The sequence below is a fragment of the Hordeum vulgare genome, chromosome 6H (genome assembly GCF_904849725.1).
Source record: "Hordeum vulgare subsp. vulgare chromosome 6H, MorexV3_pseudomolecules_assembly, whole genome shotgun sequence".
In the NCBI taxonomy this organism is placed as follows: Eukaryota; Viridiplantae; Streptophyta; class Magnoliopsida; order Poales; family Poaceae; genus Hordeum; species Hordeum vulgare.
In genome coordinates, this window is record NC_058523.1 from 177,835,473 (window position 1) to 177,847,699 (window position 12,227).

Consider the following 12,227-nt stretch of genomic DNA (forward strand, 5'->3'; position numbering starts at 1 on the left):
ATATATATATATATATATATATATATATATATATACACTAGTTAAATGTCCGCGCGTTGCCACGGGACAACATAACAATGTTTCTTTCGTTGAACTAACAAGATGGACGGTACCATTCAATGTGACTTTGTTTGCATATGCATATATGACAAAAAAATACGTACATAAAATGGAAACAAAATGCCACAAATATAATATCCGTAGGATGGAGGGGCAAATTTTTATTGCACAATTCAATCTCTACCTTTTTTTCATGGTATCACGTTCTTTTGAACCAGATTCCAGCTATTAGGGTACATGATATACATAAGGCATTCAACTTTACAATAAAATCTTGGCTTCAAAAACCATGTATACTAAACTGATCCTTTAAAAGTTCATACAGAAACTGGTCCTTTAAAAGTTCCTGCGACATTCCTGTATACCGAACGGAGCCGTAGCAGGGGAAGGGGAAGCAGCATGCTCTCAACATTCTAGCTTCCTTGAATGATTTGCAAGTAGGTTGAATGTGGATGGTGATTTTGCAAAAATAGCTGCATAACCATCGTCCATGTGTTCTGCACCTTCAGGGAAGAGCTGCCATAGAAGGCAGCCTCCTCCAACCATTCCACTCTCCCAAGAGCCCAATAAATTGGTGTACACTATCTGCATGAAAGTTTTGCGGAACTCGTTTTCAAACTTGCCATCCTTTAGTGATAATCCGAACTCCCCGATCACAATGGGCATGGCCAGCAAGTTTGTTGCATCATCAATATGTTGTTGCATCCAAGTGTTTACAAACTGAACGTGTCTTTCCTCTATTGAGTCAGGCAACCTAGAAAAAAGTCCTAAGTTCAGCCCTGATAGTAAATTACGTATTTCTGTGAATGGTTTAATTCAGCCGCTATAGCTACTCAGCTGTATAAGTTATGTGGGATTATACATGAGGACTTACCAAGTGTCTGAATAAATATGAACTGAAGCTAAATCAATTCCCAGTGCTTGATGGTTCCTGATAAAGTCCGTTCCAACATGCCCTGGATAATCATCTGGGTTGATGAGCAAGAGTTCTGGAGTAGACGGACCATAATACCCTTCAATACCAATATCCACCAGGTGCACCGTATCTAGTATCTATAGACTTGACGTAAGATGACATCTCTTCTGTCCATGCCTACAAGAACCCAATTTCTTCAAAATGCATAGTGGACAAACATACATGGAACGTAAAAGTTCACAAAAATAAGACCACAATAAAGGACCTGCAGCGTATCGCATGATGGATCTGAAGGGCAACGCGGCTCGTTAATCAGCTCCCAGGCAAAGGATAGTAGGATCGTCTTTGTAGGCCTCATTTGTGATTGTGTTTATTCTTGACAAAACAGCCTAAACAAAGGAAACATATGCACAGTATTGGAACTCTGGTATAACAGGAATACAGTACTACAGAATTTAGAGATGGCAAACTAAAATTAGCAACACTTAGACACAAAACGTAGAAGGGGAAACGTATACCCACCTCGTATTGTACACTAACATACCGCCGTATGCACCTGGCATTGTACCCACCTCGTATTACGTACGTACGGCGGCCTGCAGTGTGAAGTACGAGGTGGGTATACGTTGCCCTTCTATGTTTTGTGGAGGGGGTGGGTCTACCTAAGTACACCTCAATTAGCAATAATAATTTGCTGGTGTCATTTCATATAGCTAAGCATATTATGATTTCCATTGGTCACGCAGCATGATAGATATCAAGAACCCATTTCCGATGGCTATCTGAGGTAAGGAACCAGAAATTTACCTCAACAAAAGCTTTGTAGTACCCTTTAAGTGTTGGGTCAGAGAAGAAGTCATCGTCAGAAGTAAGATCCACGCCAGCCTCCTTGCCCCATCTTACATACTGTGCCTTCCCTCCATAATCTTCCCAGTTATTGCATAGTGACAATATTAACCGCATCTTATAACTTTTTGCCTTGCTCACCACAAAATCGAGTGCCTGGCAAAAAGACACGATAAAATCAGACACCAAAACCCAAAGAAACACAACTGTTGTGCAGTGATCAACCTTTTATACCGAAAAATGCATGGGGGAGGAGGTAGGTCTTCGAGGATCCACCTCCTGTGGATTTGATCCGCGCCATCCATGGACGGGTTCACGTCCTCCTATGGTCTCCATGGCGTCGGGCTAGATAGCTAGGGTTCTGGCCTGATCTTCTGGATAGAAGGAGAGAAGAGCCTTTGATATTACCCCTGGCAGGCGTTGTTTAATGGATTTACAACAAACTATTTATATGTCTAGGATTTTTTTGGTTTTTTATTCCCGCATGATGTGATAAAATATTCCGAGTACCAGGAACTTTCAAGTAGACCCAAAGGCTCAAACAAACTTAATGTTAGTCTCTATACATACATGTGAATATGTAGTTCCCAACGATACAAAGTTATATGGCCTTAAAATACACTATGACCACAACCAGACAAACGACAAACAATGAGGCAATATTTATTTTTGCTTACATGAGATCTTGGTAGCCATATTTCTATTCGTGTGAACACCATTAAATGCTAAAGTACTGCTACTATGACTACACATGAACTTTCCATTCTGTGGTAAAATCATGGCTTTTTCAAAACAAACAAAGGCATGAAAGTTTTATTAAAGAAAATTTCTAAACCGAAGCAAAATTCCAAGTTTAATCTTGTAAGACATGGTCCAGACCGGATAATGTTACATAAGAATATTAGGCTGTACCTAGCCTCGAGTGATGGGGCACTTCTCCTCTCCATAAGTTAACATATTGTATGTAAATTCCCAATACTGTACAAATACAAAATACATTAGAACTAAAAATATGGAAATATGACAATGAATAGCCTACTTTGAACTTATTTTGCATTCAAGTACAATGTCTATTTGATTAAGACGACCCAAACAAAAACTGGGATTTTTGTTCATGATGAGATCACGAACAATATAGGAGAAAAAAGAATGGTCGACCAAAGCTCACTGAATGGCATATATGAACTAAACTTAACCTGAATATGATACAAAATTTGTAACAAACTTCAGTTAATTTATGCAAATGAATTTTATATGTACAATTCAGTGATGTCGACTATTCGAAGCATCTTACAAACATATGTAATTCCTGGAACTATTTATATTCCTGGTGTTCACTCTGTACTACTAAAAAGCTTAATTGTGTGCAAAAAGAAATTGCCAGCAATAATCAACATGAGTATTTGTATCACCAGAAAAAAATACCAAGAACGGAAATTAGTAGACATGGATGGATAACATACCTAGGAGATGAGGCCGCGCCATTCCCAACGTCGTCGCCATGTGTGTCTCCGCCGCGCCCGCACCTCTATTGAATTCATATTCGCGCGGGATGCCGCGGCAAGCACGGCGGCGATCGAGACTCAGGGCCGGCCCTGAGATTTTGGGGGCCGTGGCAAAATAAAATTTAGGGCCCCTTTGATACAATCGCTATAACAATAGTAATTAATACAATATTTATACCGAGCTTCCATTCGTTCATTTGCGCTGGCATCTGATCTACACAGTTTTTTTGAAACAGAGGCATATGATCTATACTTTTGTGCGAGCGTGATCATCTTGTGAGACCTATCAGCCAATGCCTAGGACAGTCTCTGCTTGACGCATTGTGGAAGTAGCATGTAATTACGGTGAATTGGGGTTCTAATGAATTCACAGAAATACGAAAATGGTACAAATCAACATACCCTATTTTTTTACTATAATGCAGCAGGTGCATATTTTCCTTGATGAAGACGGAGTAAAGGAAAGTTGCAGATGTTCAAGTAAAAGAAAGAAAGAACAAAGCGAAAAGCATGGCGCTGGAAACCATGGATTGTACACGAATAGTAGCAACATACATATGTTAGAACGATGCAAGGTATTCATCATGAATGCCAAAGTAAAATACTAAATTAGCAATATACGTGTGTGGGGTAGGTAAGGTAATATGGTGTACCTGAATCGGTTGGATCGTTGTCAATCATGGGCTCGTGCTCAACGATGAGGCTACCAGGACGGATGGAGGGAGATGCTGGACTATGCATGGTCATCGAGCGATTAGGGCCATAAAGACGCTGGACTATGCATTGTCATCCAGCGATTAGGGCCCAGAATAGAGATTGTCTGGCCTTAAGCAACTCGTACTCGTTGATTTATACCAGCGAGAGAAACGACAACATCGACTCACGATTGGGGATCGGGAATAGGAAACAGGGACCTGTATTTGGAAGGATATACAGTCACGAGGTAATGGGTATATGTGACCTTCGCAAATCAGGATTGGAGGAAGGCTGCATCTGCGTGATTCAAGGAAACCTGCGTGGTTGCGTCCCTGATCTTCGCTTCTCTGCGGAACAGGCCCATGGGTAGACACGTGTCTGGGGAGGGCCCCTTGGATCTTGGGAGCCCGAGGCGGACGCCCCCTGCTGCCGTCACGAGGGCATGCGAAGGGGATGGCGCCGAAAAAGGTGGGGGCATCCTGTAGAGGAAGGTGTGGTGTGGGTTGCTTCATCCATTGCCAAGACCGTGGCCACTACGAGCACCGCAAGGGCAGAAGGAGCCCCAACAGTCTTAGCAGCAGCAGCGCCTCCCAACCACGGCACCATGCGCTGGAACCATGGCCGCCTCTTTCTGTGTTGGCAATTAGCCCCGCACCGTCGCTGTGGTCCTCCCTCTCTCCTAGCTCTCCCTCTTTCACGGCGGGCCGAAGGCACGGGATTGGAGGCATCCTCCTCCCCTAGATCCATATGGGATCACAGGCAGGAAGAACATCCTCCTCCCCTAGATCCATACGGGATCGGAGTCATCCTCCTCCTCCCCTAGATCCATATGGGATCGGAGTCATCCTCCTCCTCCCCAAAGATCCATACGGGATCGAAGGCAGTGAGAATAGACAGAAGCGAGGGGTTGGGGACAGACGAGACATGGGAAGTGTGTACCTTTGACAGTTTTTCTTTGTTTCGAGTGGAGACGGGGTCGCGTGGGGGATGAGTTCTTTTTACAAGCCATGGAAGACGAGGCGGGCTGCGGGCATCGAACCAGGAAGGTGGGGATCGTATCCGTAGGTCTCCCTTTAATACTAAGGATTTTTTTTATTAAACTAATCGGTTGGTTTATCGCCTGGTTTATGGAGGGATTGAAAAAAATCGGTCAAACGGTGGAAAGGCTAACGGTAGGAGGGGGATCGCTGGAGGTCGAACCATCACGACGGCAGATCCCCTTTAATAGTAGATATATATATATATATATATATACACCTCACTACTATTAAAGCTGGGTGTGCCGTCATGATGGTTCAACCTCGCTTATGGTTCGACCTCTCAGGGATCCCACCTCCTTGTATGACCCTGCACATAAAAAAAAGGAACGCAGCCACGAACACACGATCCCCTACTGAGCCTCCTGGTTCGCCCCCGCCCCTCTCTCTCTATCTCCACCTCGCTCGATCCGCCAGCGCAACCGACACCGCCGCGATCGATCCCCGGGATCCATGTCCACCCGTCCCTCGTTCCTCCCCCTGTCTTATCGATCTATCCTATCCCACCCCCTAACCAATCTCGCATTGTTCGCAAACTCGCGGTGGGGTGGATGAACCGCAGATGACGCCATGGCCATCTTCGTGGCGCTGAGGTCGCCGGAGCTGGAGGTGGTTGGCCTCACCACCATCTTCGGCAACGTCTACACCGCCCTCGCCACCCGCAACGCGCTGCACCTCGTCGGTCCACTCCACTCCCCTCCCCTCCCCCGTGCTCGACTCTCCGTTCTTACAAATGGGTCTTTCCGATGCTAATCGAACCGATCTCTAGCTTGATTTCAGCTGGAGACCGCTGGGAGGACCGACATCCCCGTCACGGAGGGTTCCCATGTAACACAAGGTACCCTCAATCCATTACATCATGTATGTATCAATGTATGTGTGTGTTTGTCTGTATGGCATCTCATTCAGTCAAAATTTGTGACATCTCGATCGATCAAGTGTTTGCTGGCTTAGACTGAATGTCTGTGCGCTTCACCGTGAATAAAATTCAGAAAGCCACCAAGCTACGGATTGCCAGCTTGGTCCACGGTTCGGATGGCCTCGGCAACCAGAACTTCCATCCGCCGGCCGGCAAGGCGGTGGAGCAGTCCGTCGCCGCCTTCTTTGTCGAGTAGGCGAACCTCTACCTCGGACAAGTAACCGTCGTCGCCCTCGGCCCCCTCACCAACCTCGCGCTGGCCGTTGAGCTTGACCCTTCTTTCCCCAAGAAGATTGGGCAGATCATTATCCTGGGTGGTGCTTATTCAGTTAATGGAAATGTCAACCCTGCAGCTGAGGCAAATGTGAGTGAGTCATGTTTTATTTGGAGAAGAGTGCAGCTTCGTGTTTTAGGGCATCGGTTTACATATTCAAAGCTGCAACTCCGATAATTCATCACATTGACTTCATTGGTTAATTTTCTATTGTTGAAAAGCCAACAACTTTTTAGTCACTGTATTGGTACATGGTTTATATCTCCTTATGATCACATTCAGGTCATCATACTCTTAAAGCTCCATTACATCACTGCCTTCTAGAACTGACATGGATTGCCATACCAAACAAAGTCTAGGAAGATTGTTGGCTACTATTATGCACTGGACTTCACTGTTGATCTACACCCGCCGTGTTTTACCACAAGTACTAACAACATATTTGGCTGTTGTACCTTCAATTTAAGCATAGTCTTCGTCGATGCTTAGCTTCATTTAGCTTTGTGCTACGACTAATGTGTATCTTTGTTGGTGTTAGGATGTTAATACACAACATTTGGTAAGGACGACCTAATCGGGTATGTTGTTGAATGTTGACCCTCACTAATTCAGTCTAAGCAGACAACTTTATCCTGTTTGGTGGGGAGGCACTTTCACAGGCTTCTTATGCAGTGGTGGTTGATCATGGAGTCATCAGCATGTAACCGACAGTAAGAGGTAACGGTCCCATCTTCGGTGCACACTTGGTAGTTGTTAGTGCTAGCCATGCTGCAATAATAAATGCATGACCTGCTCATTTTTGGCATGTATAATTGCTTGAATAAAAAGGAAACGTTTATCGTGGGTCAGCAAAATTAGAAGGATAATCACACAACTGCCCCCATAGGCTTGGGGTGTGTGTGGGGGGGAGTCACTCAACCTACATTGTCGGGTGCCAATTACTCTGTCACCATGCCTGTGTCATTATGCATATGTGTGGTACTACTGCCCCTTGGCTGCCAATTGCTAGCTACTATATCTCTTGCCAACTCTCATGAACCCTTAGTTATTGCCACCATAACAATAATGCCCGCTCTAACGTGCAGGCGTACGCATATGGGCGGCTATGATGAACCCCCGTGCGAATCAATTCCGTGGAAACAAATGTGGGGATGGAGGAAAAAGTTGGTGAGACCTCTGCTCTGCCCTGCTCTTCGTGCAACCAGAGGCACTGATGATTTTGCTGCTTCTTGTCATCTTGTTACTTATGCATGCGGTTTTGTACCCAGGTTTGATTACTTCTATTTTCAGCTTGAGAATCTTGTTATTATTACTACTTGATGATTGATTGTGTGTTACTCTGGTATGTCAAAATCGTTATTTGTTACAGTAGAGGGATCGCTGTAGTCTAGGGGTTAAAGGTCAAAGATGCGTTTATGAGAGAGTTACAGTGAGTTGTAGCTGAACATGGAGCATGTATTATTAAAGGCTTAAAGCTGCAATGTATTTCCTGTTTGGAAATAAATAGATACCGTTGCTTAGTTTTTCTGAAAAGTTAGTATGTATTCCTTTTTTTAATGCTTCCGGTTGTTGAAAATGTTGAAAAAAGGCCATGTTGGGCCCAGTTAACATTAACCTATCTGGCCCATAACTCGGTAACGAAATGGGCTTTGCCCCAGTGGTGATGTAGCTATCTGGACCCTCACTCTGTTGGCCCTTTGAGCTGTCAAATGGGTTGTTCCAAAGTCACCGTCATTTCTCGTTTTTCTTCTTCTGTGTATTAATAGAATCTTCACTGTACTCGTCGATGCTTTGTCAAGGAGAATTCCCCTTGTTAGAGACAGACCAACCATTATATTTGGTGCTGATGTTACCCATCCTCATCCTAGAGAAGATTCTAGCCCTTCCATCGCAGCTGTAGGTGCATAAAATGTCAATCTTACATCATTATTTATGTATTATTTTGGGGCGAAACTTTGCTCTTTCTATGCTGAACATCCACTTTTCAGTTATACTATTGCTATGTTCATCAGGTTGGTCGTCCAATGATATTGTGATGATTTCATGCTCATGCAAGTTGTTGCTTATCAAGATTGGCCCGAGGTCACCAAGTATGCTGGATTGGTGAGTGCACAAACCCGTCGTCAGGAGTTGATACAAGATCTTTTTAAAGTGTGGCAAGATCCTCAGAGAGGGACTGTAACTTGTGGAATGGTTAGGTATGATCTTGTTCACTTGCAATATCTGAATATTGTAGAATGGTGCACGTGCAACAGTTAACATATCTAATATGCAGACATGTAGAGGACATACATGTTAATACCCATCGCGAGGAGTAAAGACCTGAATTTATTCACTTGCAATAATACCTCTATACCTGAATATAAATATTCTATGCAGAGAACTTCTCATTTCCTTTAAGAGATCAACTGGTCAAAAAACCCAGAGGATCATATTCTACAGGTATTAATCTTAGATTAAGCATGTCCAATTGGCATTATTTTCTAAATCTCACACAATTGTCCAATTTCAGGGATGGTGTTAGTGAAGGACAGCTCTATCAGGTTCTGTTGTATGAGCTTGATGCGATTAGAAATGTGATATTTCATTTCTCTAAACATTCTCACATGGGATCTGCATGGGGCCTGAACATTTTGGTTTAATAAACGTAGGCCTGCGCATCCTTGGAGCCCAATTATCAGCCACCCGTTACATTTGTGGTGGTCCAGAAGCGCCATCATACACGGCTATTTGCCAACAACCACACCAATCAGCGAAGTGTTGATAGAAAAAGTGGAAACAAACTGCCTGGTGAGTTGTTTGCCTTGTTATTGAGTTTACTTGTTTTGTGTAGCTTGTCGACTCTAATGCATGAAAGCTCAATTACTGAATTCAAAGTCAACTTTTAGTTACCATCTTATATTGCCACGGAATACCCGAAAAATATATAGACACGAAGCTGCATTGTATACATTGTTATCGAATGAAAACTATTTGTAAGGGAAATGTTTGTGCACAAGAAAAATATAGGAGTAATTCAAGTAAGCGAATATGTCATGCTTTCCATGCGGAAAAACTATTATGGTTGTGCCATGGTTTGATTAGTATGGAGAAAAGCCCCCTGCCCAGTTATTTGACCGATACGTACACGAATAACTTTTATGAGAGTGACCTAAAGGTCATATGTTTTGCATTAAACATTCCTCTTTTGTAGGTGTTTTTTCCTTTGGGATTGGCAGTACTATATGCCGTTTGAGAGGGTCTATTTTTTCACAAAAGATAAGGGTTTGTCCTTTGTTTTTATATTTATAGGAGTGCATATTTATTTTCAGTTAGTTGTGAGAGGAACTTCTTAAGTTTCCATTCAACTATTGATCTCCAAAAATGAGATCAAATAATATTTTGAATCGATGACAAAATGATTTTGAAGAGGATTTACCCACACGTTAGTGTGAAAAATGGTGAAGGGAAAGGAAAGGTAAGGAAAAGAAATCATACAAGGGAGGAGTGGGTAAAAGGATACGACAATTGCATGCGAAGAAAGACGTCGGAGAGAATTAATTTGATCATGAATTGAAACCATGCACTATCATATTCGACCCACATTTTTTAGTTAGAACAATTGTTTGATCATAATGCGTTTTTTGATCCGTGGCAACACACTTAATGGCTATACAAATTAGTACCATAAACGGTGTGTTTACTTGTTTGGTTATGTTTCACATCTTATGTTGTAGGTCTGTAAATTGTAGTGATTTCCCTTGAAGCTCATGTGTTGCTTATGTTTTGCAGATTGCCCATGTGTAATTACCTTGAAGAGATGTGCACTGGTATGCACATCCACAGCACTGAAGGGATCATCCAAGAAGTAAACATCATAATCGATGTACAATGCCGTGGCAAGCTGGATCCTCTGCTTCTGGCCTCCACTTAGGTTCACATCCCTTTCCCCTACTTCGGTCATATCTCCATTGGCCCATAACCCCAAATCTCTATCCAAAGCATACCCTTGTAGCACCTCTTCGTATAAGCTTCTGTCCATAGCCTTCCCAAATAGCACATTGTCCTAAACTGTCCCAGTTTGCATCCACGCACTCTGAGGGACGTATGCCCTTGATCCAACAACCGTTGAATCTACCTTATTTCTTTCCTGAAAATAGGAGTAGTAGCAAATCATGGTTCTTGCTGAAAATACTCCTACGATAGGTGATATTCCCTAGTTTTGGCACAGAATGTAGCTTGCTTTCTGTTTTTCTTTGATAGCCATATTTGTGTGATGTAACAACAATTCATTCAGGACTCTTGCAAGTAAATATATGTAGGCTGTAGCAATGTAGGATAAACTAAGGTGGAATACTTTGTAAGCTCCACATCGCTGAACCTTTTGTACTATGATGTACTAAAATATTGTAGTCGAGAGCTTTCTATACACACCTACCTAATAGTTAAGACTAGCTAAATATCTATATGTTACTCCCTCTGTAAACTAATATAAGATCTTTTAGATCACTAAAGTTAAGATGATGCTGGATTTAGTACACGCCTTCTTGTTAATCCCATCATTTAGATGTTGCTCTCAAATTTATTTAATACGTTAGTTCTGGAAAATTCTTAAGTGTATTTAGAATTATCTTCATAAATGTAGTTGATCATAATAATTGTCTACGGAATATTTTAAGGGTTTAAAATAATATGTTGAATGCAATAAAACTAAGCATTTTTAGATTTTCTTTGGTAAACCAATGCAGATCGGCCTACGCCTATTTGTAGCATTTTACAGTGAGGTAGTGCCACTTGTAAGTGTCAGATGTGCCTTGTGATTAGCTAAGCTTTTCCCAATATGTAAAGTACTTCACATGCCTTTCAAGCTTGGCTTATTTCCCATCAGATGAGTGCTTCCAATTTTTCCACTCTAACTACATTGGAGACGAACACAATCCAGTAATGTATCTTGTTCCATTAGATCTCAGATGTTGAATGAACATTAAAATAGGTAAGATAAATTCAAGGAAATATGAAAGACCTGAACATGTACTAATCAGGTTGAATTTGTGTTTGAATTTTTTTTGGAAAGTGGAAACCATGATGTTCATATACATGTGATTTACAGTTCATGCAGTGTTGCACATATATTCAGACATATGTATGCTACTTTCGGTTACTCTTCACTAAATGTTTTTGGTTCTATATTTCAGATCATAAACCACTTCTTTGGTTGGAAGGAATAAACTCCATTGCTGCTTAGGACTTGGTGGTGAGTTATTTATAAGGGCATGCATCCACTTTCATGTAACTGGTAGTCAATGCTCTAAGCAATTTTTTATTAGAATGGATATTCCTACAAAATTTCCATGTAAATATACAAGAGTGGACATGGTATTTTTTATTGAATGTCATATGTTTCTACTATCACTTTTCTTATTCATTATAACAAAAGGAAATTAATTAGCTTATGGTATATGCTATTGTTGATGTGATCAAACATGTTACGTGTTACATGTCATCTAATGAGACTTAATATCCAGGGATGGCAATGGATACCCATTACCCATGAATCATACCACATTATTTGCTTCTTAATTTTTTTAAAAGGAGGATGACCCCGTGTAAACAAAGACATTTGTAAACTAATAGAAGATGTTTTAGATCACTAGAGGGAGGACATATGTAGTATGCCATTCGACTAATGTCTTCACGAAATAGGATGACTATTATTACATTTTCAAATCATGTGCTTTATCAAAACAAGTGGAAGGAGGTTAAGCCGACCATTGTCATTAATGTCACTAGGGTTAGGACGAGGGTGGATATCGGCATTGGTGGAGCTACATGCTTGCCATGGCCCCCAACCTTGACAAAATGTCTGAAGATTTTTTTTGAAAGTGCTTAATTAGAAAAAATATAGTCTTTGCCCCCCTCAAGATTTTTGTATTAGCCTTTCGCCCCTTCAGTATATCTTGTCTAGCTCCGCCACTGGATATAGGTCTACAAAATA

The 12,227-nt window shown here is 41.9% G+C and overlaps 1 protein-coding gene and 1 pseudogene across 1 annotated transcript; one reads left to right on the top strand and one right to left on the bottom strand.

Annotated features, from left to right (window-relative positions):
* Nucleotides 1–224: 224 nt before the first annotated feature.
* LOC123405268 lies at nt 225–2,158 on the bottom strand (annotated as a pseudogene).
* A 5,737-nt stretch (nt 2,159–7,895) lies between these two features.
* Nucleotides 7,896–10,166, top strand: LOC123405269 (protein argonaute 1B-like). The gene is made up of 8 exons (XM_045099020.1): nt 7,896–7,918; nt 8,020–8,153; nt 8,310–8,451; nt 8,633–8,695; nt 8,766–8,829; nt 8,905–9,043; nt 9,970–9,973; nt 10,025–10,166. Exons 1-8 carry the CDS (start codon nt 7,896–7,898, stop codon nt 10,164–10,166), a joined length of 711 nt encoding a protein of 236 aa, XP_044954955.1.
* The last annotated feature ends 2,061 nt before the right edge of the window (nt 10,167–12,227 follow it).